The following is a 26,186-nucleotide window of genomic DNA, read 5'->3' on the forward strand; positions in this document are numbered from 1 at the left end:
CTCTTGCCCTCCTCCTATAGACTCACTTCCATGCTGTTTATGCTCTCTTGGCTTTTCAAAGTCTTTAACTTACGCTTTAGTAGCTATGGCCATCTCTGCACAGAGGAGCTTCCACAGTGCTCTTTAACACGGCATCCGGAATTCCACCACTGAGGAGGCAGGCCAAATGCAAAGGCAGGAAAATGAAGAAAATCAGGAAGACTCAGAAGAGATGGCATTTTTAATAGCACACGGGCAGGAGAAAGTAACCAAAGTATGACCATAACATCAGGCATGAATTGCCTGCCTACTGATAATATAAACACCCTACTGAATCTTAAGCTTCTTCATTCACAATCCACAAATGGACAAAGGGCATTTGACAAAAGATCTGTTTGCAGTTCTCATTAATCACATGGAGTCCCTGAAAAGGTCAGAGACATCTGGAGGATCCTCAGCCTCTTCCACGTGACCCTGCCCTTGATGCACATAAATATCACCTGATCCTGGACTGTGACAGGATGTATGTGTGCATAGGTTCCTTCCTCTTTCTTTCGGAAGATTTATTTATTTTGGAGACGAAGAGAGAGAGCACAAACAGGAGGGGCAGAGGGAGAAGGAGAGAGAATCTCAAGCAGACTCCACACTGAGCATGGAGCCTGAGACAGGGCTCCATCTTATGACTCTAAGATCATGACCTGAGTTGAAATCAAGGGTCAGATGCTTAACCAAATGAGTCACCCAGGTGCCCCTGTCTGCATAGGTTTCTTTCTTTCTTTTTTTCAAGATTTACTTATTCATGAGAGAGAGAGAGAGAGAGAGAGAGAGAGAGGGAGGGAGAATGAGAGAGGCAGAGGGAGAAGCAGGCTCCATGCAGGTAGTCTCACACGGGACTTGACCCCGGGTCTCCAGGATCACGCCCTGGGCTGAAGGCAGCGCTAAACCACTGAGCCACCCAGGCTGCCCTCTGCATAGGTTTTTAATGCAAGGTATATCTGACTAGATATGAGGGTAGGAATGTCTTTTGACTATTACCTATCTAAAAGACAGGACTGATCAACACACAGTCATTTGGAGTCCTTGGATACTTTTGCACATAGCTTACAAGCAATGGGTACTGTTACAGAGAACTGATTATCAAAAAAAATCTCGGCAAAAATAGGGACAGGTGAACATAATCTACTGCCAAAACTGAAGAGTGTATCTGAATGAATATTTGAAATATCCATCACATTGTGTTAGGACTGTGCTGGAAAAGGAGTCTGATTTTTTTTTTTTAAGATTTTATTCAAGGGTACCTGGGTGGCTCAGTTGGTTAAGCATGTGCCTTCAGATCAGGTCATGATCCCAGGGTCCTGGGATGAGCCCCACATTGGGGTCTCTGCCCAGCGGGAAGCCTGTTCTCCCTCTCCCTCTGCTTCTCCCCCCTGCTTGGGTTCTCTGTCAAAAAAATAATTTATTTTATTCTTTTTTTAAAAAAATGTTATTTTAAGTCACAGAAATTAAAAGGACAACATAGGAAATATACTCAGTAATATAATAACATTTCTTAGTGACAGATAGGGACCACACTCCTCATCATGATGAACACCAAACAATGTGTAGAACTACTGAATCTTATGTTGTATACCTGAAACTAGTAATACTATATGTTAAGATACTGCAATAAAAAATAAAAATTTAGAGCCGCCTGGGTGGCTCAGCTGGTTAAGTGTCTGCCTTTGGGGGCACATGTATGGCTCAGTGGTTGAACATGTCTGCCTTTGGCTCAGGTTGTGATGCTGGGGTCCTGGGACCAAGTCCCGCATTGGGCTCCCCACAGGGAGCCTGCTTCTCCCTCTGCCTCTGCGTTCTCTCATGAATAAATAAATAAAATCTTTAAAAAAAAAGTGTCTGCCTTTGGCTTAGGTCATGATGCCAAGGTCCTGGAATTTAGCTCTAGTCTGGGCTCCCTGCTCGGCAGGAGCCTGCTTCTCCCTCTCCTCCCTACTCTTGTGCTCTCTGCTGCTATCTCTGTCTCTCTCTCTCAAATACGTATACTTTAAAAAATATACATTTTTGGGATCCCTGGGTGGCGCAGCGGTTTGGCGCCTGCCTTTGGCCCAGGGCGCGATCCTGGAGACCCGGGATCGAATCCCACGTCAGGCTCCCGGTGCATGGAGCCTGCTTCTCCCTCTGCCTGTGTCTCTGCCTCTCTCTCTCTCTCTGTGTGTGACTGTCATAAATAAAAAATATATATATATATAAAATATACATTTTTAAATAATTTAAATATTTAAAAAACCCAAAAAAACAAAAAGCTCAGAGTATTAAAGCAGGAGGACCCAGAAATACTATTTAAACCAGAACTTCTGGGCACCTGGGTGATTCAGTGGTTGAGCATTTGCCTTTGGCTCAGGTTGTGATGCTGGAGTCCGGGGATCAAGTCCCGCATCAGGCTCCCTGTGGCTTGCTTCTCCCTCTGCCTATGTCTCTGCCTCTCTCTGCGTGTCTCTCATGAATAAATAAAATCTTTAAAAAAAAATAAACTAGAACTTCTCGAATTCTCTCAACAAGTGTTTCAAATGCCAGTTGAGAACAAATAGGCTTGTTCTCTCATAAACTCAAACTTTCATATACCTATTTAGGCCAGTTTTCAGTTTTAATAAACACAACTGGTAAATACAAACTGCTCTCAGAATCTGTTAATACAATTACCCTCTTGGGGAAATTTATAAGATTACACTGTGGCTTGAGTACTGATATGGGCATTCTAGTTTGATAAGCACAAATCTAACCCTTTACTTGATTTTATAGACAAAGGAGTAGTTAAAAAAATAAGGAAAAGAGCCTGCAGCACCACCCTTTCCCACAGAAGTCTACTGTGTTAACAGTAAAGCAGCTCAGGGAAATTTGCATGTTACCTACACACACAAGGCAAATCCACAAAAACCCAAAAACCTGCAAAGTGCAAAATAAATCAAGTTCCTCACCATTCACTACTAGGTCATCACCATTCGAACAGGTTACTCAACAAGTAACCATTAAGTACAATTAGTTTCCAGACTTAATAGCAATGTAGAGGTTTTTCAAGGAGCGAGAAGGAAAAGGACATTTCCCCACCAGGAGGCAAATGAGACAATGCCACTGACATAGAGGCAGGTTAAGTCACCATTTAGGGCACAGTTGTACTTCGCTTGAAAGGCCAGAGGTGGCAGAAGTGCTCCCCATTGAAACACAGATAACAAATCCTTTGAAATTATCCAACCAGAAAGAGAGGAAGCAAAGGAAGGTGGCTGCCTGCTGCCGTGGCTGGAAAAGCTACGTCTTGGTTTTCTATGGTCGACCCTGTCCCCTGTCCTGTGGGACAGCACAGCACTGCCCGTACATGCCTCACCCTTTCTCCAGCCATAGAGCCGCAAGAGCAAGCTGTCCTCTTGGTTACATAGCACATACAGAGGAAACAAAGGCCCCTTCACAAAACCTTCCAGACTTTCTACCCACCTTACTGAAAACACTGAATACTACCAGCAATTCCGGTTGCTCTGAAAAGTTCACATAGCTTGTGAATACACTCCATGTGTAAAGAAGCCAAATCAGAGTGGATAAGATCATCTAAACCCCAGGAACATCTCAGCCCCAGGAAAAAAAAACTGAATAGTCCAATAGATGTGACCTGCTTCAACACATCAGCATTAGGAAGCTGGCATAGACAGTGTAGATCTTGGGCACCTGTGAATGTCACATCCTGACATTCAAGTACTCGGTTTATGGTTAAGAAGTAGTTGGTGTTTTTGACGAAGAACAAGTTTTAACTACAAGTTATGAGGCAAACATACAGGAGAGAGCTTCTGAGCTAGTCTCTGCATTTGTATCTAGGAATGGCTTCAATATTTTCAAGTCCTTACTACAAAAAAATATATTCTTTAAAAGTTTTGGAGTACAATCACTTTGCTAGATAGGGTTCACGGTAATACATAGATTTTATTTTAGTAACACATTTTTAAATTAAAATGGCTTGCTTGGGATGCCTGGGTGGCTCAGCAGTTGAGTGCCTGCCTTCAGCTCAGGGCGTGATTCTGGAGTCCCAGGATCGAGTCCCACATCAGACTCCTTGCATGGAACCTGCTTCTCCCTCTACCTGTGTCTCTGCCTCTTTCCCTGTCTCTCTCATGAATAAATAAAATCTGAAAGAAGAAAGAAAGAAAGAAAGAAAGAAAGAAAGAAAGAAGAAAGAAAGAAAGAAAGAAAGAAAGAAAGAAAGAAGAGAAGAGAAAAGAAAGAAAAGAAAAGAAAAGAAAAGAAAAGAAAAGAAAAGAAAAGAAAAGAAAAGAAAGAAAAGAAAAGAAAAGAAAAGAAAAGAAAAGAAAAGAAAAGAAAAAAGACTTGCATCCTTTTTTTGTAGACTTAGCAGGGCTCATAGAGATTAATTTCTATTTTATTCCACAGCGTTCTAAGCAGGAAAAATTCATGCTATAGTAATATAAGTTAGCGGAATGTCCAAAGTCTTGAAATAGGACATTCTTTTTTTTTTAAGATTTTATTTATTTATTCACGAGAGACACAGAGAGAGGCAGAGACATAGGCAGAAGAAGAAGCAGGCTCCTTGTGGGGAGCCTGATGTGGGACTCAATCCCAGGACTCTAGGATCATGCCCTGAGCTGAAGGCAGATACTCAACTGCTGAGCCACCCAGGTGTCCTGAAATAGGACATTCTTAATGTCAAACGTCTACATGTATTTTTTCCCAATTTTTCAACACTTTCTAAAGTTATTTTTTTTGTAATCTCTCTCTTTTTTTAAGATTTACTTACTTATTTGACAAAGAGAGCACAAGCAGGGGGAGCAGCAGAGGGAGAGGGAGAAGCAGTGTCCCTGCAGAGAAGGGAGCTCACGGCAGGAATCAGGACCTGAGCCAAAGGCAGATGCTTAACCGAATAAGCCACCCAGGTGCCCCCCCCCCCTTTTTAGTAATCTCTACACAATGTGGGGCTTGAACTCAGGATCCCGAGATCGAGAGTCACATGTTCCACCAATTGAGCCAGCCAGGCACCCCTATCTTTTTCCAGTTTTTAAATTGTGGTGAAATATACAACATTAGCAGTAAGTACATTCACACTGTTTAGCGCGGCATGAAATACATTCAGGGGCAGACACCTGGGTGGCTCAGTGGTTGAGCATCTGTCTGCCTTTGGCTCAGGTCGAGATCCCGGGGTCCTGGGATAGAGTCCCATATTGGGATCCCACAGGGAGCCTGCTTCTCACTCTGCCTATGTCTCTGCCTCTGTCTCTCATGAATAAATAAATAAAATCTTTTTTTAAAAAAAGTATATCCACTGGCATTAAGTACATTCACACTGTTTTACAAGCATCATCCACCATCCATCTCCAGAACTCTTTTTATCTTGCAAAACTGAAACTGTGCCCATTAATGCACTAACTCTGCACTTTACCCCCCATCCCAGCCCCTGGCCACCCCCATCAACTTTATCTCTATGCATCTGACTGCACTAGAGATCTCAGAGAAATCAAATTATACAGTGTGTCTTTTTGTGACTTGTGATTATTTTATTTTGCATTTAGTCCTCAAGGTTCATCCATGGTATAGCAGTGTCAGAATTTCCTTTTTTATGGTTAAATAACAGTCCATGTAAATGTGCCATTTTGCTTATCCATTCATCCATCAAAAACATCTATGTATTTTTAATCAGTTGGAAAAGGACCCATATCTAGGTGCAATCAGCTCAATGCTCAGAGAATGATAAACCACAGGACCTATCTGCTCTAGAGAAACCTTTAACGATTAAGATGGGAGGTCATTGGGATGCCTGGGTGGCTCAGCTGCTTGAGCATCTGCCTTTGGCTCAGGTCATGATCCCAGAGTCCTAGGACCAAGCCCTGCAATGGGCTCCCTGCTCCATGGAGAGCCTGCTTCTCTCTCTCTCTCTCTGCCTATCTCTTCCCCTACATGCTTGTTCACTCTATCAAATAAATAAATAAAATCTTAAAAAAAAAAAAGGGTGGGGGTGGGGGGAGGCTATCTGGTCCGCACCTAGCCAACTGTATTTTACTGAAAAGCAAAAAAGCCACTGAAACTTCTGCAAATTGCCCACATGTAACATGGCATCAAGTCCAATACACACAGGACTCGTCTCCTGGATTCTTACAGCCTGATCCCCTCAAAATTTCACTTTTTCTAAAAGTCAAATGACTAGGGGAAAAAAATTCAAACATAACTAGTATCTCAGAGGAAAATGATCCGCAAGTGTAAAGGACAAGATACGCGGAAAATCAGACAGTGGTAATACCAAAACAGCCAAGGAATTTGGAGCGCAAATAAAATAAGGGGGAAAGAGGGATTTTTGTAAAATTTCTTCTAGCCATCTAAAACTCCTTTTGAAACAACCATGACTCAGGTGAAAAACAAAAACCAAAAACAAAAATAAACTTCAGTGAAATGACAGCATCAGTGTGTGGAAATGAATAGCTGCCTTAACCCCAAGCCTGGAGGCTGTGTTAAGAGAACAGCTTTTGACCTTGGTGAACTGCTGGCTCCCACAGACAGCTGTGTGGCCTTGGGCTAGTTACTCGATGTCTTTTAAGCCTGTCTTCTCACCATAAAACAGTGTAGTAGTATCTAATAGGGATTTCTGTGACAATCATGAGGTAATGTCAGCTGCTCATCAGCAAAAGTTCATCGGTAAGAGTATGCCAGACAGATTAAGGAGAAAAGCTGGTCTTAAGTGCTCCATTCCAAGGGCTGCTCAAGCTCTGCACTCTTAACACATTGGGTCCAAGAATTCTTTTTGGAGGAAGAGTAGGGACTGCCCTTTGTACTGTAGGATGGTCAGCAGTACCCCTTTCCTCCACCCACTAGATGCCAGGAGTGCCACCACCAATTGCGACAATAAAAAAATGTGTCCAGACATTACCAAATGTCCCTCAGAAAGGGTTCCTAAAATACCCATTTCAAGTCACTATTCTTAGCACCCTTGGAACGTAGCATGCCTCTGTCTGCTCTCACCTAAGAGGCTCTTCCATCTTTCAGAGTTCAGGGGTGCTGCCACTTTCTCCATCTCCCAGCTCACATGGACCTCCTAGGCCTTTTTTGTTTTTTTTTTTTAACTGTTTCATCATCAGTTCCTAGGCTATGCTCAACAGAAAGAGTACTGGCCACAGTGAGATGTATAAATATGTAATGAAAGGCATGGAGAGACACCTGGCTGGCTCAATTGGTAGAGCATGCAATTATTTTTTTTGGTAAAGATTTTGTTTATTCATTTTACTTTTTTTCCCTAAAGATATGTATGTATGTATGTATGTATTTGACAGAGAGCATGAGAGAGCACAAACAGGGGGAGGGGGAGAGGGAGAAGCAGGCTCCCCATTGAGCAAGAGGTCTCAATCCCAAGACCCCAGGATCATGACCTGAGCTGAAGGCAGAGAGAGCCACCCAGGCACCCCTATTTATTTTACTTGAGAGAGAGAGAATGCACATGAGGGCAGAGGGAGAGGGAGAGAATCCTAAGCAGATCCTGAACTGAGTATAGAGCCCAACATGGGCCTTGATCCCATGACCTCAAGATCACAACTTGAGCCAAAACCAAGAGTCGGACACTTAACCAACTGAGCCACCCAGGCACCCCAGGCATGAAACTCTTGATCTCAGGGTGTGTGAGTTCAAGCTCTACATATAGCGTACAGCTTCTTTATATACATACATAAATATGAAAGACATGAAGAGTACAACCTAATTGTAGATGCAAAACAGACTTGTGAAAAGCTAAAGACAAGGGCTGTGCAAGGACAGGACAAGATTTTCCACCAGCTGATAGAGGACAGTGAGATAGTGGAAGGGTCCACTATAGGTAAACCCAGAAGGAGAACATGGGCATCATTAGCTGGGCAAGCCAAGAGACTAGCCTGAAAATAAAATCCTGGAACTAACAGAATTATAGCAAGGTTACAGGATACAAAAGTCTGAGCATCAGGGTGGCTCAGTCGGTTAACTGTCAAACTTCTGATTTTGGGCCAGGTCATGATCTCTGGGTTGTGAGACTGAGTCTCAATGCTCCGTACTGGGGGGGAATCGGGTCTGCTTAAGATTTTGTCTCTCCCTTTCCCTCTGTCCCTGACCATCCTCTCTTAAAAAAAATAAAAATAAAAAAGCCCATCACTGTCCCATATGCCAGCAATGAATAAGTAGAAATTAAAATTAAAAGCATATTATTAAAAAAAGCATATTATCATGTACATCAGCAACCGAAAAAATTAAACATTTAGGTATAAATGTAACAAAATATGTACAAGATCTATAGAAGGAAAAATACAAAACTCTTTTTAAAGATATCAAAGAATAGGGGCAGCCCCGGTGGCCCAGCGGTTTGGTGCCACCTTTGGCCCAGGGCGTGATCCTGGAGACCTGGGATCAAGTCCCATGTCGGGCTCCCTGTATGGAGCCTGCTTCTCCCTCTGCCTGTGTCTCTGCCTCTCTCTCTCTCTCTGTGTGTCTCTCATGAATAAATAAATAAAAATAAAATCTTTAAAAAAAAAAGATATCAAAGAATAAATAAAATGGAAAGATATTCCATGTCCATGGATAGGAGGACTCAGTATACTGCCAAGATGCTAGTTCTTCCTTACTTGATGTATAGCTCCAATGCTGCAATTCCAATAAAAATTCCACCAAAATGTTTTCTCAATATTGACAAACTAATTCTAGTTTATTTGGAGATGCAAAATACCCAGTATCAAAGGAGCAGAACAAAAACAAATAAATAGCCAAATCAGTATCAAAGGAGCAGAACAAAAATAAATAAATAAATAAGCAAGCAAGCAAGCTGAATAGTCACAGGACTAACACTACGTGACTTCAAGACTTACTACAAAGCTACAATAATTAGGACAATGTGGTGCTGGCAAAAGAATAGCAAACAGATCGATGGAACAGAGTACAGAGCCCAGAAATAGATCCACATAAATACAGTCCACTGATCTTGACAAAGAGCAAAGGCAATTCAATAGAGAAGGGACAGTCTTAACAAATGGTGCTGGAACTAGACATTCACAATTAAAAAATGAAATCTAAGGGCACCTGGGTGGCTCAGTCAGTTAAGTGTCCAACTTTTGTTTTTTGTTTTTGTTTTTTTAATTTTTATTTATTCATGATAGGCACACAGTGAGAGAGAGAGAGGCAGAGACACAGGCAGAGGGAGAAGTAGGCTCCATGCACCGGGAGCCCGACGTGGGATTCGATCCCGGATTTCCAAGATCGCGCCCTGGGCCAAAGGCAGGCGCCAAACCGCTGCGCCACCCAGGGATCCCAGTGTCCAACTTTTGATTGCAGCTCAGGTGTTGATCTCAGGGTTATGAGTTCAAGTTCTGCATTGGGCTCCACACTGGGCAAGGAGAGAAAGAAGAGGAAGGGAAGAGGAAGGGAAGGGGAAGGGGAAGGGGAAGGGGAAGGGGAAGGGAAGGGGGAAGGGGAAGGGGAAGGGGAAGGGGAAGGGAAGGGAAGGGAAGGGAAGGGAAGGGAAGGGAAGGGAAGGGAAGGGAAAGGGAAGGGAAAGGGAAGGGAAGGGAAAGGGAAGGGAAAGGGAAGGGAAGGAGAAAGGGGAAAGGGGAAGGGGAAGGGGAAGGGGGGAAGGGGAAAGGGGGAAGGGGAAAGGGGGAAAGGGGGAAGGGGGAAGGGGAAAGGGGAAAGGGGAAGGGGAAGGGGAAAGGGGAAGGGGAAAGGGAAAGGGGAAGGGGAAGGGGAAAGGGGAAGGGGAAAGGGAAAGGGAAGGGGAAACGGAAAGGGGAAAGGGAAGGGGAAAGGGAAAGGGAAGGGGAAAGGGGAAGGGGAAGGGAAAGGGAAAGGGGAAGGGGGAAGGGGAAGGGGAAGGGGAAGGAAAGGCGAGACAAGACGAGACGAGAGGAGACAAGACGAGACGAGATGAGACAAGACAAGACACGACACGACACCTGGGTGGCTCAGCAGTTGAGCATCTGCCTTTGGCTCAGAGCATGACCCCAGGATCCAGGATCGAGTCCCACATCAGGGTCCCTGTGAGAAGCCTGCTTCTCCCTCTGCCTATGTCTCTGCCTCTCTCTCTCTGCGTGTGTCTCTAACGAATAAATAAATCTAGAAAAGAAAGAAAGAAAGAAGAAGAAAGAAAGAAAGAAAGAAAGAGAGAGAGAGAGAGAGAAAGAAAGAAAGGGAGGGAGGGGAAGAAAGAAAAGAAAAGAAAAGAAAAGAAAAGAAAAGAAAAGAAAAGAAAAGAAGAGAAAAGAAAAGAGAAAAGAAAAGAAATCTAGACACAAACCTTACATCCTTTACAAAAGTTAACACAAAATGGATCCTAGACCTAAACATAAAATGCAAAACTACAAACCACACTATCATCTAAACAGCCTTGCTCGGGCAGCCCAGGTGGTTCAGCAGTTTAGCGCCGCCTTCGGCCCAGGGTGTGATCCTAGAGATCCAAGATCGAGTCCCGCATCAGAGTCCCGGCATGGAGCCTGCTTCTCCCTCTGCTTGTGTCCCTGCCTCTCTCTCTCTCTCTGTGTGTCTCTCATGGATAAATAAATAAAACCTTAAAATAAACAAACAAATAAATAAATAAACAGCCTTGCTCATGGTGATTACATTTTACATACAACACCAAAGGCACAATCCATGAAAGAAATGATTGATAAGGTGGAATTCATTAAAATTTTTTTTTAAGATTTTATTTATTATTCAACAAAGAACGTGAGCACACAAGTAGGGGGAGTGGGAGAGGAAGAAGCAGGCTCCCCACTGAGCAGGGAACTAGACTCAGGGTCGGATCTCCGGACCCTGAAATCCCAACCTGAGCCGAAGGTAGATGCTTAACCAATGGAGTTCCAGGGGCCCCTGGAATTCATTAAAACTTCAAACTCCACAAAGACACTATTCAAGAAAATAAGGTGACAATCACAAACTGGAAGAAAATATCTGCAAAAGACACACTGGATAAAGGACTATTAGCTAAAAGATACAAAGACCTCTTAAAATGCAACAATAAAAAAATAGGCAACTTGATTTTAAAAATGGGCAAAATGGGCAGCCTGGGTGGCTCAGCAGTTTAGCACTGCCTTCAGCCCAGGGCGTGAGCCTGAAGACCCGGGATTGAGTCCCACGTTGGGCTCCCTGCATGGAGCCTCCTTCTCCCTCTGCCTGTGTCTCTGCCTCTGTGTGTGTGTGTGTGTGTGTGTGTGTGTCTCAGGAATAAATAAAATCTTTTAAAAAATAAAAATAAATAACATAAAAAATGAGCAAAAAAACCTAAACACAAACCTCACCAAAGAAGATATACAGGAAAAAAAAAAAAGATATACAGAAGGCACATAAGCAGATAAAAAGATTCCCCATGTCATATGCCATTAGGGAATTGCAAATTAAAACAAGATGCCATGGGCGCCTAGATGGCTCAGTCGGTTAAGCATCTGCCTTCAGCTCGGGTCATGATCCCAGGGTCCTGGGATGGGATGGAGCCCCACGTCAGGCTCCCTGCTCAGCTGCTCCACATGCTTGTGCTCCCTAACTCTGTTAATTAAATAAATCTTAAAAAAAAAAAAAAGAAACCCAAAACAACAAGATACCAGTGCACATCTATCAGAGTGGCCCAAATCTAGAATGCTGATGCCAAATGCTGGGGAAGGTGTGGAGCACCAGGAGCTCTCGCACAGTGCTGATGGGAATGCAAGATGGCACAACCACTCTGGAAGAGAGACTGGTTATTTCTTACAAAACAAAACATGCTCTTACCACACAATACAGCAATTGCACAACTTCGTATTTACTTCGTATTTACTCAAAGAATTGAAAACTTGCATCAACACAAAAAGCTGCACGTGGATATTTACAACACCTTTTTTTTTTTTACAACACCTTTATTCATAACTGCCAAACTTGGAAGCAACCAAGATGTCCTTCAGTAGGTAAATGAATAAACTATGGTACATCTGGGTGATGAAATGTTATTCAGTATTAAAATGAAATATACTATCATGATATGGTAAGCCATGAAAAGACATGGAGACTTTTAAATGCATACTGATAAGGAAAGAAGCCAATATGAAGGCTACATACTTTATGCTTCAAATCAAAGAACATTTGAGAAAAAGGGTTGGGAGGAGAGAGGGACAGGCAGAGGACAGAGGATCTTTAAATTAAAAACACAGAGGATCAGTGTAAATTAGGGACTCTGAATGATAATGACATCAGTGTAGGTTCATCAACTGTAACCAATGTACCACTCCGGTGGGGTGACAGGAGAACACAGGATATATGGGAACTTTGTACTTTCTGCAATTTGGCTGTGAATCTAAAACTGCTCTAAAAAAAATAAATAAATAAAAAATAAAAAAAATAAAACTGCTCTAAAAAAATAATAATAATAAAATAAAACTGCTCTAGAAAAGTTAAGTTCTGGGACACCTGGGTGGCTCAGTGGTTTAGCACCTGCCTTCAGCCCAGGGCGTGATCCTGGAGTCCTGTGATCAAGTCCCACATCCGGGTCCCTGCATGGAGCCTGCTTCTCCCTCTGCCTGTGTCTGTCTCTCTGTCTCTCTCTCTCTCTGGGTGGGTAAATAAATAAATAAATAAATAAATAAATAAATAAATTTTTAAAAAGTTAAGTTCATTAATTTTTTTCTAAGTAAGCTCTACACCCAAAGTGGGTCTTGAATATATGACCCTGAGATCAAGAGTCACATGCTCCATGGACTAAGCCAGGCAGGCACCCCAAATTTATTAATTTTTTTTAAAAAGTAAGCCCACTTTTGGATGCCTGGGTGGCTCAGCGATCTGCCTTCGGCTCAGGGCATGATCCCAGTCTAGGGATTGAGTCCCATATCAGGCTCCCTGCGAGGAGCCTGCTTCTCCCTCTGTCTGTGTCTCTGCCTCTGTGTGACTCTCATGAATAAATAAATAAATAAAATCTTAAAAAAAAAAAAAAAAAAAAAACCGGGTGGCTCAGCAGTTTAGTGCCACCTTCAGCCCGGGGTATGATCCTGGAGACCCGGGATCGAGTCCCACATTGGGCTCCCTGCATGGAGCCTGCTTCTCCCTCTGCCTGTGTCTCTGCCTCTCTCTCTCTCTTTCTGTCTCTCATGAATAAATAAATAAAATCTTTAAAGAAATAAAAAAGTAAAATAAAAAAAATAAAATAAAAATAAAAAAGTAAGGCCACATGAGGGACCAAATTCTCACAGTAAATAGTAAAAGCAAAATGTAAATGAAACTTCATCTTGAGAAATGAAACTAAAAGTTATACATAACATAATTTAGGTTATAAATGTAACTGTGTACATAAGAAGGAAACTAAGTAGGGAATTTTGGCATACTTTTATCAAAAAACTTATTGATGACACCATAAACTACAACTCACTCCCTATCTGATCCTTACTGCATTACTGTGCAAATATGTCTAGGGATTTGGACAGTATTTTCATGGACTTCTCTCAGTTTTTTGATAATTAAATTATTCTACTTGGGAGATCTCAGGGTATCACCTTCTCTATCAGTTTTCAACTGTTAGCTAGTCCGTGGGATGTAATGTGTCAACAGGTATGTGTGAGGCTTTAAAAGCTCTCAAACGTTTTTTCCATCAAACTTCATGAAATCTTAAAAGATCTGCAATTTCATTTCACAACTGATTGTGACTTTTACCAATCATCAATGAGAATGGTAACAAACCTTTGATTTGATAAGCCTAAACAGAAGCTAGTGAGCAGCTGTGATGGCAGGCATGGACAAAACTTTCAAGTGATCAGTTTATTAATGACGATGTTTATGTTACAATAATTCCTTTTTTTTTTTTTTTTTTGAGAGAGAGAGAGCAAGCATGAGGAGGGTCAGGGTTGAGGTAGATCTTTTAGCAGATTCCACACCCAGCACAGAGTCCCATGCGGGGCTTGATCTTACAACCCTAAGATCATGATCTAACCCTAAGATCATGAGCCAAAAGCAAGAGCTGGGCAATTAACCAAGGAGCCACCCAGGTGCCCTAATGTGATAATTCTTATCTTTCCCTATAACACTCCTAGCTACAGGGACTCAAGCAAACGAATAGTCTGGTTAAAAAGACCCCTGTCATTACAGATAAGAGAATAGCAAAGAGGTCAATTTAAAATTCAGTGCCCACCAGGAGTCAGGCACAATTCCATTGCTAGAGATAGAGAGGAATAGAAAAAGCCCTCTAAAAAAAAAAGAAAAAGAAAAAGAAAAAGAAAATGCCCTCTAGGAATTCAACCCAACAGAAATGGCAAAGAATAAACACAGAAATGTGGTAGCTGCTGTTGCTGTGAAGCTGCGTATGGTTATGAAGTGCTACAGAAAAGACATAAATAAAGAAATTAATTCTGTTTCTCCTTAAGCTAGGCCTTGAAGGAGGAAGTTTAAAAGCAGACACACCAGGCTGCCAAGCCAAGTATAAGAGCAAAGAAAGGCCTAGAAATGAAAGCACAAAGCTCATTCAGGAAACGCAGGGTCCCGTGTAAGGAGCTCATTGCTGCTCGCTTCTGGTAAGAGGGAAAAAGCAATTTTCAAACAATAGCAACAAAAAGGAACCACTCTAGAAAGGGAGGCTGGGGCCCAAGTTTAAAGCATGCAAACAAGTCTGGATTTTATTCCCCAGCCACAGGAAGCCACATAAACTTTGAAACAAAGAGTAACAATATTTGAGAAATATCTACCAAGGGGACCCAGAACTCGAGGAGGGAGCCCAAAGCACAAGGACATCCAAAGGCGCCTCCTGTGCCAGGTCTAAGCAAGGACACGGACCTGAACTCCTGGCCTCAGAAACAGCACAGAGAGAAGACAGCAGGTGTGGATGCAGAAGTAGCTCACGTGATCTCACCTGCCACTGCAGGTAGAGGAGGGGCTTCCGGGGGGAGTGCAAAGGTGGCAGCGGTCCTGGGGTTCTGGCCAGCTGCTGTTACCAACCCAAAACAGAAAGCAGCAAAAGCATATTCCAGGGTGGGAAGGAGTAATAGGGTTAAATGTGGGACAGATAGACTGAGATGAGGTGGTAAGATCTGATAAAGCGCTGCAGAGGGACCAGCACTCAGCCAAAAGCTGAAAGATCATCAAGAGTAACACCTAATAGCTGGAGCCACAGGAAAGGCCACTGCCCATGGAGGTTCACCAGATTTCAACCAAGGGGAACCCTATTCCCCACCCTCAACTGCCTCTTTTGCTTTTAAAAGCTAGGTATCACTCCCTTACCTCTTACTCTCTTCCTGTGTCCTAAGTCACCTCTTTTCTCCTTATTAAATGGATTCCATAACCACATTCTCTTTCAGAAAACAGAACTAAGAGGCAATGTATCCCATACATTGTTTTAAAACCAAACCAAAATGATGCTTCCAAGACCATTCCTAAGACTACTTAGTCTTGGAGAAAAGAAACAAAACACATCCTCAATGCTCTTACAGTGACAGTTTTGAGAAAAACACAAAGGTTTAACTGACCAGTGACAGTCCCCCAAAAGGAGCCACAAAAGAAACGTCTTAAGGCTGGATCCCAGGGTGTCCAAACGTCTTCACAGGCAACAGGCAAGGGCACCAGAGCAGGAGGAGGGGTACCAGAGACCTAGCAGTTCAGGCTCTGACAAAAGCAAACAGCCACTGACCTCCAGCCCCTTACGGACTGATGACACGGCCTCTGATGAGCTCTATCGCCTTTTTCACGGAGGAATTTTCAGGCCTACCTAAATGTGATCGTTTTGGAGAGTTTCATCAAAACAAAACGTCAGTAGGCAATTGTGAGATTATCTGAACATCTGTTTTTCATTCCTACCTTTTGACTCTCACTTCTCCATGAGCAAATCTGTGAGAGGCCACAGGCACAACAAGGAAGTGAAGCTTGGTTATTGTGTCGCACTGGCAGCTCTGCTCAAAGGCTGGGCACTGAAAAGGAATCAAATGACTACAACTGGATTTGGGGATTATCAATGGCAGCCAGCCAGTTTCTACATAGGACGCTCAACCTGGCCAACCAGCTAAAAGAAAGTCAGCAGAGAGAAAAAAAAAAAAAAAAAAAAAAGAAACGCATTTTTAAAGGTCTCAACAGAAGGACACACACAAACTGTTAAATGGTTATCTCATGGCAGCAGAAACCAAGGGAGTCTGTTTTCCTGTTAAGTCTGAATACATAACACATACTCTTTTTGTCATTTAAATTTACGACTAAACATTTTTAGTTTAAAAAGTGGGAGGGGAAAAGGAGGGAAACTCCTTCTCCCTTGCTCATAATTCTTGGAGCCACACCTCCTAAACTTTGACCACAAATACAGCCCTGGGCCTGAGCAGTGTCGGCGCGGACGAACCACTATCACCCCCTTGGACACTAACAAATAAGTGACTCTCTTGAGAGCGGAGAGAAAAAGCAAACCCACGGACTCGAGGAACTAGAAGCGAAGTTACCAGGTGATTTTTTTTTTTGAAAGTCGGTCACGACACCCGTCCGCGTTTTCAAGGCCCTCAACCGCAAAGGGACTTCCCAGGCAGATGTTAGGCTTCGGGACAAAACGCACTTTGTGATTCGGCGGCATTGTTCTGCTGACGGTTTCCCACGAAACCGGTCCCCCCCGCCCCCCAACGGCCTGACTCCTGGAAGGTCCTGGCGGCGCCGCGGGGCCCCGGCCGCGGTCGGGGAACCGGGTCCGGAGCCCCCGCGCAGCCCGCAGGCCCCGCCCCCTCGGCCCGCAGGCCCCGCCCCCGCCCGGCCCGCATCACCTGACCGGGTAGCGGCTGGCCGCGGGGGCCCCGGGCGCCCACCCCGGCGGGGCACCGCCACCGACCTGATGACGCTGATGTGGAACTGGTCCTCGAGAAGGCCCCGCCAGGCGCCGGGCAGGAACTCCCTGCACCACAGATAGGCCCTGCGCCGCGTCCGAGGGTCGGGCTGCTCGTCGGCCGGCGGCGGCGGGGGCGGGGGCAGCGGCAGCGGCGGCGGCGGCGGCGGGGGCAGCGCGAGCGGCGGCGGCGGGCCGCCCAGCTGCTTGGGCTCGCGGTCGCTGGCGGCGTCGCGCTGCTGCCCCACGCCGGGCGCCGGGGCTGCGTTGCCGCCGCCGCCGCCGCCGCCGCCGCAGCTCAGCAGCAGCCCGAGCGGCGAGGGCTCCGCCTCGCCCCCGTTGCAGAACTTGGTCTTCATGCCGGGCAGACGGCTGAGGAGGCGCGGGCGGCCGCAGCGCGAGAGGGCGAGGCTCAGGGTCCGGCCGGGCGCCCCCCTCACGGAGGCCGGGCGCGGAGGCGGCTCGCCGGCTCTCCGACGGGCCGGCCGGGAGCGGGCGCGCCGGGCGGACGCGGGGCGGCGGCGCGGAGGGAGCGGGCGGCGGGCGGAGGAGGCGGCGGCGGCGGCGGCGGCGCTCGGCTGGCCCTGCTGGCCCTGCTGGCCGCGGCGCTCGCTCCTATACCGCCGCCGCACGAGGAGCGCCGCTCGCGTCGCAGCCCGCCCTCGAGCTCGCCGCGGATTGGCTGGCGCCCGCCGGCCCGGCGCATCACAACCGCCGCCGCCCTCGCCACGCCACCTCGCTATTGGCTGCGGTGCCGCCCCCGCCCCGGGCGCTGCCGGCGCGGGGGGCGGGGCCGGCGCGGGGGGCGGGGGGCGGGGCGTCGAGCCGGCGCGGGGGGTCGCGGGGTTGGAGCGCAGCGAGGAGGCGCGGGGGCGCCCCTGGAGCGGTGCGGGGACCGGGTGAGGGCGGCCCCTCAGCGGGGGTCTGGGGCTCGGATTTGTCTGGGGCTCGGACAGTTTGCTTGGGCCCCTGGGGACCCCGGGGCGTCAGAGGCCGGGGCCTGGCCGGGGGCAAGCAGGAAGCCGGCGCCTCTTTCCGCACGACCTTGGGCAGGGCCCCTCCTTCTGCAGCTCCGTGGGTGTGTTTTTATAACGTTTCCCGGCGCCGGCTTAGCTCCTCGCGGCCACGCTGCGTCCAGCCAGAAGCCAGAGGAGCGACTTATCCCCTGGTCAGAAGCCCCGGTCCGAAAGGGGGCAGAGGCGATTGGTTCGAGGCCGCTCAGGGGACCCCGCCCTCCCAGGTCTCCGGCAGCCTCAGTTTCCCTGTCCTTGGTGCTGAGGACGCCAGAGCCTCGAGGCTCGGGGCGGGCGGGGCGGCATCCCGCAGCGGGGCTCTGGCCAAAGGTGAATGACACGGGGCTGCTGGCTTTGTGGGCGCCCCGCCCGCCCCCGCGCAGGGGGCAGCCCCGTGACCGCGACTAATGCACCTTTGCCCGCGGAGGGGGACGACGGCCCTGCTCCCCTTGCCATAGGGGCCGCTGTGCCTCACTCCTCTTTGACCCTCCCGCCCCGATCCTTTCTGGAAGTGGGTTACAGATAAGCATAAACATTACGGATCCTAATTTATGGGACATGAGCTGGGACAAGAGGTTTCCCAGGCTGCTTAGGAAATTAAGCGCCTGGATTACAGAAAATGGCTTCTGCGTGGGATTTCAGCCTGCCCGAAAACCTCTTTTTAGACAGCGTGTACTTAGCTGAACTTGCTCCAAGAAAAATGGTCTGATTGAGAAAAAGCGTCCTAATGAAAGGGGGCTTTTGATGAGACAGCTGTAGAGATGGGGCCGGAACACTGGGCTAAGGACCTGGGAGTAGCCTAGGCGTTTGGGTGGAAGGGAAGGTGAGAGTCCCATTGGATATTTGAAAAGCTGGGAAGTCAAGGTCTCCAGTCAGGCCATTTAGATAAAGTAGCCAAGGACTTTGTCTAAAAATAATACTCGTAGGGAGGTGGGGCTGTGTCCACCGGCCTGCCCAGGTGACAGACCTTTTGTCCCACTGTCCCCTGGCAGCCACCTAGTAATCTCCGGAATGCCAGAAACCTGGCAGGGAGGAAAGGGCACTAGAAGTAACTCTGGCGTCTGCTGGTTTGGGCTGTTAGAACCCACAGGCGCCTTTATGGGATGGCAGTTCCCTGTGGGAAGGAAAGGATGCCTTATTAAAGGTACTTCCATTTATAGATATGAAGACTGAGTCCTACAGAAGCTGCATGCCTCAGCTGAGGTCTCTTACCCAAGATGAGAGGTGAGCGCAGGGCATCCTGGCTCCTTTGTGTGAAGAGTATTACTTCCAAGAGGGTAGAAAACTTCCCTCCCCTACAATCAAACAAAATCCTGAATGTAGCTCTAATAAGCTCATCCTTGGCTTGGCCACTCAGCTCCCACCCTTAGTGCTGGGACAAAACCACCAGGGCAGAGGCTGAGGAAGCTTGGCATATCATGATGCTAAAATAAGAGGTTTTACATGAAAAAAGACTAATTCTGCCCTAAAAGTAGGGGAAGCCTTGCCAGGGGGTGTTTGAGCAAGGCTTTGAAAGGTTGAAAAAGGCATTTTCCAGGCAGTCCCCTTTCCAGAGTAATCAATGAGGATGTATAATGAAGATGGGGCTTGGCACCAAGTAGGTGCTCAGGAAAAGCACCGGACCTATCAGGCTCCACCAGGAGAAATCCAGAGTGATAAATATGTTCGTGACCTTTGAGCTGCCAACCACATTCTCAAGACTTTCTACCAAGAAGTCATCCAGAGCGGAAAGCCCCATGCATCATACCATCCACTGCCTCACCATCTGTAATTGGAGAAAGCTGGAAATAACCTCAGTGTTCGTCCAGCACCTGGACCAAGCTATAAAAGATATTTGGGTCCATGGAGCACCTAGCTGGCTTAGTCAAATAGTCAATGTGCCTCTTGATCTGGGGGTGGCGAGTTCAGGCCCCACACTGGACGTAGAGCTTACTCAAAAAAAGAAAAAAAAAAAAAAAAAAAGATGTTGAGCCTACATGTTGGTGTATCAGGAGTTAAATGTGGCCAGGTCAAAGGTGGTACGAAGGATTCATTTTCCACATTATTTATGGGCCAGTCATTGGCAGCACTGCATAGTGAGGAAAACAGCTCTGCCTGGCTCCTATTCCAATCTAGAATAGCAACACTGTCCAACCACGGCCACCCAGTGCCTCTCTCCTCATTCCTGTTTGTTTATTGTGTATTGTCCATCTTCTCAACACATGGAGCCTCCAGGAAAGCTGGGACCTTGAATATCTTTCTCCAAACCCATGACAGACAGGCCCTGATGTTTGTGGACACTCAAATATTGGCTGACTAGATGAAATTCTGGTTCAGTACTTACTAACCATATCTTTGAACTGAGCCTCAGTTTCCTCAGCTGTAAAATGGGGCTGACAGGCATACCTCAGAGACATTACAGGTTCAGTTCCAGACCACCACAATAAAGCAGATATCACAATAAAGTCAGTGAAACGAATGTTTTGATTTCCCAGTGCAGATAAAAGTAATAATTCCACTATACTATAGTTCATTAAGTGTACAGTAGCATGTCCAAAATAAAAAAACAGTGTATATGCCTTAATTTAAAAATACTTTATCGCAAGACACCTGGATGGTAGAGCATGGGACTCTCGATCTCAGGGTTGTGAGTTCAAGCCCCACATCAGATGTTGAGATTATTTGAAAAAAATCTTTAAAGAAAATACTTTACTACTAATAAATGCTAATCATCCTCTGAACTTACAGTGAGTTGTCATCGCAGATCATCATAACAAATACAATAATGAGGAAAAAGTTGGAAATATTGCTATAATTACTAAAATGTGACACAGAGACACCAAGAGAGTCAATGCTGTTGGAAAAAATGGTACCGACAGCCTTGCTTGACGCCAGGTTGCCACAAATCTTGCATCTGTTAAAAAATGCAGTGTCTGTGAAGTGCAATGAAACAAAGCACAGTAAAACGAAGCATGCTGGTGTCATCCCCAAGGCACAGAGGTGTTGTGACGGGGGAACAAGAGGATGCCAGGAGCAAGAAGCACCTGTATTGTTACGTAGTGTACTGCATGACATGGCTTCTCAGCCAGTGGCTGGTATTCAGTAATGAATAATATACATACTTGGAGCAGCTCAGCCCAAGAAGACAATGTCATCTCAGAAAAGAATTCATTTTTGGATGGAATGTACATTCTCTGATCAAAATGTCAATATGCATGCACAAGTGGCCAAGGCTTAAAGAGAAATTTGCTATGACAGGTACTGGGGCTGGAGAGAGGGCGTTCCCATAGCAAAAACTTCCTTCTGGGACATAAGAAAATAATTTCCAAAAGCTCTGGTTGGTGCTGAATTCTGAGAGCAGACACAGAGGGTGTGGGTGATAGGCCTTGGGAGCAATGTGGGAAGGAGGTGGTTGGGAAGTCTCTGACCAGTCCCTGACATTCCTGCAGACTCATGCCTCTGGTCTGGCCTGTGGGACTGGGCAGGGGTGTCCCCAGGACCACTGGGCAGACCAGGGTCCCATGGGCCACAGCCCTGCCTCCAACTCCAACTGCAAGGCCTATTCAAAGGAAGAGCTTTCTGAGTCTACACCCCCCAAAATGGAAGAGACCTCACCCCAGGACTTCCTGTGAATGCAGAGGAGACTTGTCCATCTGCATCAAAATCACCTTTGGACCATTACATGCAGTGGGGGTTCACTGAGGCAGCAGCATCCTAGCTGTGCTGGGCTTACCACCCCCTTCTAGACTGCACCCGGGACTAGGCCTCCCTACTTCTTTTCTGAGCCTTAAAATATTGATGGGGAGTGCTCAGAGGCCAACAGGCTGAGATCCTATATGCTCCGATTGGGTTTCAGTCCCCTCCAGCAGAGTAACAAGGGGCTGGGCCTCTTCATGGCATGCCTGGGTTTGGTCCTACCAAACCCAGGATACTCTGTCAGCTAGCTAGAGACTGGGCTGGCCTAGCAGCAGGTCTCTGAGCCCAAGCGTGGTCCTACTTGGTGGCCTCCTACCATATACTTAGCCCCAGTGAATTCAGGCCACAGGCAGAGCTTAGGGCCTGGCGGGCTTAAAGAAAGCCAGTGACTTGAATGCCTACTGTCTGGTGGATGGAACAGGCCCTTTGCAGGGATCCTGAGCACAGAGTGAAGGTAATGAAAGATAGATAAAAACCTATCTTTGGATCTTGTGCCTCCATGCCTGTTGTGGCCTTGGACAAGTCACCTACCTGTCCAAGCCAGAGGAAGATCATTGTTCCTACCCTACAGCATTGTTGGGGAGAGTCACTGACACAAGCAGAGAAAGTACCGGCCACAAAGTCAGGACCCCACGAAGGGCGGCTGTGCCTTTCTACTGACTATTAGCTGGATTCCCAGAGGCTGGAAGACAGCAGCCATCACCTGTTGTCAGGAGGGGAGCACCTGCAAGCAGTACATCCCAAGTGCCCCTGGGAGAACATAGCCTACAGGAACTCTGGGGGCTCCTAGAGGTCTAAGAGGGCCTGGGGCCTTTTCTGTTTTTTGAGACTCCTGGCACTTTCAAAAACGAAGAAATACTTCAATAGGATTATTAAAACCAGGTCATATTTTAAATACTTATGCTGAACAAATTGATGCTTGTATATCACACATGCAAAAGGTCTCAGGCAAGATAATTTTACTGTACACAAGCTAATAGTGGCAAAGGGTATAGTGTGAAGAACATCTTTCAAGCCTGACCACATATCTCTGTGTTAATCTGTCCTTATTTAGAGAAGACAGCCAAAATCTAAATACAAGGCCCTTCTGAGGTCCCTGCGGGAGACCCTGGGCAATGGCCATCCATCTACCGGAAGTGATCCCAAGGGCCACCCAGAGCCTGTGGTTGGTTTGTTTTTTAAAAAAGCTTTTTAAAAAAGATTTTATATATTTATTCATGAGAGAGAGAGAGAGGCAGAGACAGAGACACCGGCATCCTGGATATGCAGAGCTGTGGGTCTCAGCTTACCCATCTGCACAGGCTCCGTGCAGGGAGCCCAGTGTGGGACTCGATCCCGGGACTCCAGGATCACGTCCTGAACTGAAGGCAGGTGCTAAACCGCTGAGCCATCCAGGGATTACTTCCCCCCCCCCCTTTTTTTTAAGATTTTATTTATCTATTTGAGAGAGAGAGAGTAGCCTGTGTTTTAAAGTACATCTTTCAAACTTACTTTCTAAATTTGGTGAATACCTATCCTGTGGTTTTGAGGCTTACAAGCATTACTTTTGTAACACAATAAGTGCATTTTAACTTTTAAAAATATTTTATTTATTTGACAGAGTACAAGCAGGGGGAAAGGCAGGGGGAGAGGGAGAAGTAGGCTCCCTGCTGAGCAGGGAGCCCAATGAAGGGCTCAATGCCAGGACCCTGGGATTATGACGCTAGCCAAAGGCAGATGCTTAACCAACTGAGCCACCCAGGCTGCCCCAATAAGTGCATTTTTCAAAAGATCCTAGATATGATGAAAGTCATGGCATGGGAATGAGACTTCTGGACTAGAAGTCCAGAAGCCTTGACTCTGACGCTGCAGCCTACTGAGCTCCTGTTTCCTCAGTCAGCCCTGGGCTCTGCGGGCTGGACTTGTGCCAGGTGGCCTTGGCACAGCTCTCCTTTCTGTGGACGAGAACCAGCAGGATCCAAAGATGCCCTGTGCAGATGGGTAAGCGGAGACCCAGGGCTCTGCTTATCCGGGATGCCATGGCCACTGCTGGGCCACGCCCACCTAATTCCCTTTCTCCCAGTCCAGGATCTGGCTTCTACTTGCTGGGAGGGTCTCTTCTCTTAGGGGTACTTGGCATCACTAGCCCCAACGCCCCTGACCCTGTCCTTTCCCTTTTAGTGAGCGACTGGGAAGCAAGGAAGCTGGCAGCCCTCAACCGCACAGGGCCTGACAAAGCCACTCAGAAGTCGGTGGAACCCCACTGGCGACCCTCCACGTGACCCTGGCTGGTCCCAGAGCCTCTTAGAACGCCATGTAACAGGGTAGAGGGAGAGAATGAAGGAGAAAGCAGAAGGCGACCTTGGAAGATCTGGGTCCTGGGAGGCTGTGGCTGGACCCTCCTCCCAGCCCCGCTGTCTGGGCCAAATTCCAGGCGGAGCCGCTGTCCTTGGGGTAAGGAATCTGGCCCGACGGGATTCCTGCGCCACTCCCCTCTGGGCAAGAGAGGGTGCGGGCCCAGCTGGCAGGTGCCGGGCAGGAGGACGAGGGGGCGGGGTCTGCGCCGAGAGGGGGTGCCCCCCCAGATCCCACCCACCAGGGCGAGCCACCCAGCTCGGCCTCCCTCCCGGCGCGGCCACCCTGCCCTGCAAGTCCCGCGGGGCCGTGGCCGGAGCCCCCCTTCCCCCCGCAATGTTCGGTCCCCCGACGGCTGTCTGCCCCCCTCCGACCAGCTTGACCAAGCTGCCCTCGCAATTAGAGCAACAGCAGCAAGGAACCGCCCTGGGCCACGGCGCCAGCGTGTGACCGGGCAAAGGTTCGCGTCCCCGGAGCCAGGACTAATCCGAGCTACGACCGACCGAGGCCAAGGGTCCGCGCCCCCAGCCCCCTCCCTGGGGGGCTCGTGCGGCGAGACCCCCACCCTCTCTGGGCCCCTCCACCGCCTTCAGGGCCCGCACGCGCCAGGGGCCCTGTGCGTGTTCGCGGGAGGAACGGGAGATGCCCGCGCGGGGGCGGGGGGCGCCGCGTTGCCTGACTGCTCATCCCGGGTCCACCCTGTTCACAGTTTGACCCCGATCAGGTCATTGTACTGTTTGCATCTCTGTTCCCTGCCGGTAAAGGGGACAACAGGAGTCCCTGCCCCGTATGGTCATTAGAAGGATCACACGAGTGACTAGAGCTGAGGACAGAACCTGGAACGTGGCCAGGGCCTGAAAAGAGAAAAGAACACCGTTCTCCGCATCTACCTGCATGACCCCTGCCACTCTGGCCTCTGTGTTCTTGAACCCTCGCTGGCGCTCTCTCAATCTCTCTTTTTTTTTTTTTTTTTTTTTTTGCACTCTCTTTTAAAACACTTTTTTGGGGACGCCTGAGTGGCCCAGCAGTTGGGCATCTGCCTTAGGCTCAGGGTGTGCTCCTGGAGTCCTGGGATCGAGTCCCGCATTGGGCTCCCTGCATGGGGCCTGCTTCTCCCTCTGCCTGTGTACTTGCCCCCTCTTTGTGTCTCTCATGAATAAATAAATAAAATCTTAAAAAAAAACAACACTTTTTTTTAAATTGAAGTATAACTGACATACAATGTTATATGGGTTTCAGGTGTACAACATAGTGATTGGACAATTCTATACCTTATGCTCCTGGCACCAGGGTCAGTTAGTCACCATCTGTCACCATACAATGTGATTACAATACTACTGACAATTTGTTCCCTATGCTGTTCTTTTCATCCCTGTGACTTATTTATTTTATAACTAGAAGTCTGTGCCTTCTTTTCTTATGCGGATGCCAGCTGCCATGCTCTGCACTCATCACTGGAAATAGCCGCATCCTGAAATTTGTTTTGGAGCATCCCACTTTGGGTCCATTGGCCCCAGCTCTGCACTTAGACTTCTCCTCTAGGACCCTCCCTAGCTACAGATTTCTGATTGATTGATTGATTGATTGATTTTTCTTTCTTTTAAAGATTTCTTTTATTCATGAGAAGCACAGAGAGGCAGAGACATAGGCAGAGGGAAAGGAGGCTTCCTGCGGGGAGCCCCATGCAGGACTCAATCCCAGGACTCCGGGATCTCGACTGAGCCAAAGTCAGACAGATGCTCAGCTCAACCACTGAGCCACCCAGGTGCCCCTTCTGACTCCTTTCAAGCCTCCGTTGGTGGCCTTAGCACTATCTGCCCTCCAGCCAGCAGCCCCAGTGTGGATTCCACCCCTCATGAACATACTTGGCTCTCTTGACAGAGACGCTGAGAGAACACTCCCACTATCCAGGGGCACCTCTCCTTCTTGGGCAAGTAGGAAGATCATATTTCTCAGTCCCCTGCTCCTTTGCAGCAGACAAGGACCATGTGACTCCTTAAAGAGGCCACTTCTGGGAAAGCCTCTTTGCACCTGCCATGGCCCTTGTCTCTGACTAGCAGCAAAGGATCCAAGGGAAGAAGCCAGGACAGCCACACCAGCTCCAAGACACCTGGGTCCCTGGATCAGCACGTGGGAGACAACCTGCCCATCATGTGAATAGACCAAGACAGGAACAGAGTTGAACATGTCCCTGAACAGCCTTGAGGGTTAAATACCCAGTATACCTTCCCCATACTCTTCCCCTTCCATGGTAAGCCAGGGCGCTGGGTGCAAGGTGAAGCCAGCATTACAAGACAGGGAGTCTCGTGTCCCAAAGCTGAGGAGAGAAGCTTGGTCACCAACACATGCAAGGAAGGAGTTTGTGTGAGCCAGAAGCAGGGCTCTGTGGTGCTCAGTGACTGCCA

The 26,186-nt window shown here is 47.6% G+C and overlaps 1 protein-coding gene and 1 long non-coding RNA gene across 14 annotated transcripts in view; one reads left to right on the forward strand and one right to left on the reverse strand.

Moving 5' to 3' along the window:
• Positions 1-17,133, reverse strand: part of CHKA (choline kinase alpha) — a 71,112-nt gene extending 53,979 nt beyond the window's left edge. For 7 of the 11 annotated variants that reach the window (XR_012013697.1, XM_072790174.1, XM_072790175.1 and 4 more), the window contains exon 1: positions 16,766-17,133. Coding sequence is in view for 8 of the 11 variants with exons in the window: in XM_072790174.1 (XP_072646275.1) it covers positions 16,766-17,118 (353 nt within the window). In the remaining 3 variants the exon portion in view is untranslated. Of the gene's footprint in view, positions 1-73; positions 309-15,762; positions 15,886-16,765 lie in introns of those variants that run through there. The other 4 variants (XM_072790180.1, XM_072790182.1, XM_072790178.1 and 1 more) reach the window with 4 other exon arrangements.
• On the forward strand, positions 16,231-24,967 carry LOC140612545 (uncharacterized). Of its 3 annotated transcripts, XR_012013700.1 has the most exons (4): positions 16,231-16,391; positions 23,608-23,880; positions 24,159-24,295; positions 24,546-24,967. It is a non-coding gene; the product is annotated as an uncharacterized lncRNA (long non-coding RNA). The 3 variants fall into 3 exon arrangements; XR_012013698.1 differs by lacking the exon at positions 24,159-24,295 and having other exon boundaries at positions 24,491-24,967; XR_012013699.1 differs by lacking the exon at positions 24,159-24,295.
• The last annotated feature ends 1,219 nt before the right edge of the window (positions 24,968-26,186 follow it).

The sequence above is a fragment of the Canis lupus genome, chromosome 21 (genome assembly GCF_048164855.1).
Source record: "Canis lupus baileyi chromosome 21, mCanLup2.hap1, whole genome shotgun sequence".
Classification (NCBI taxonomy): Eukaryota; Metazoa; Chordata; class Mammalia; order Carnivora; family Canidae; genus Canis; species Canis lupus.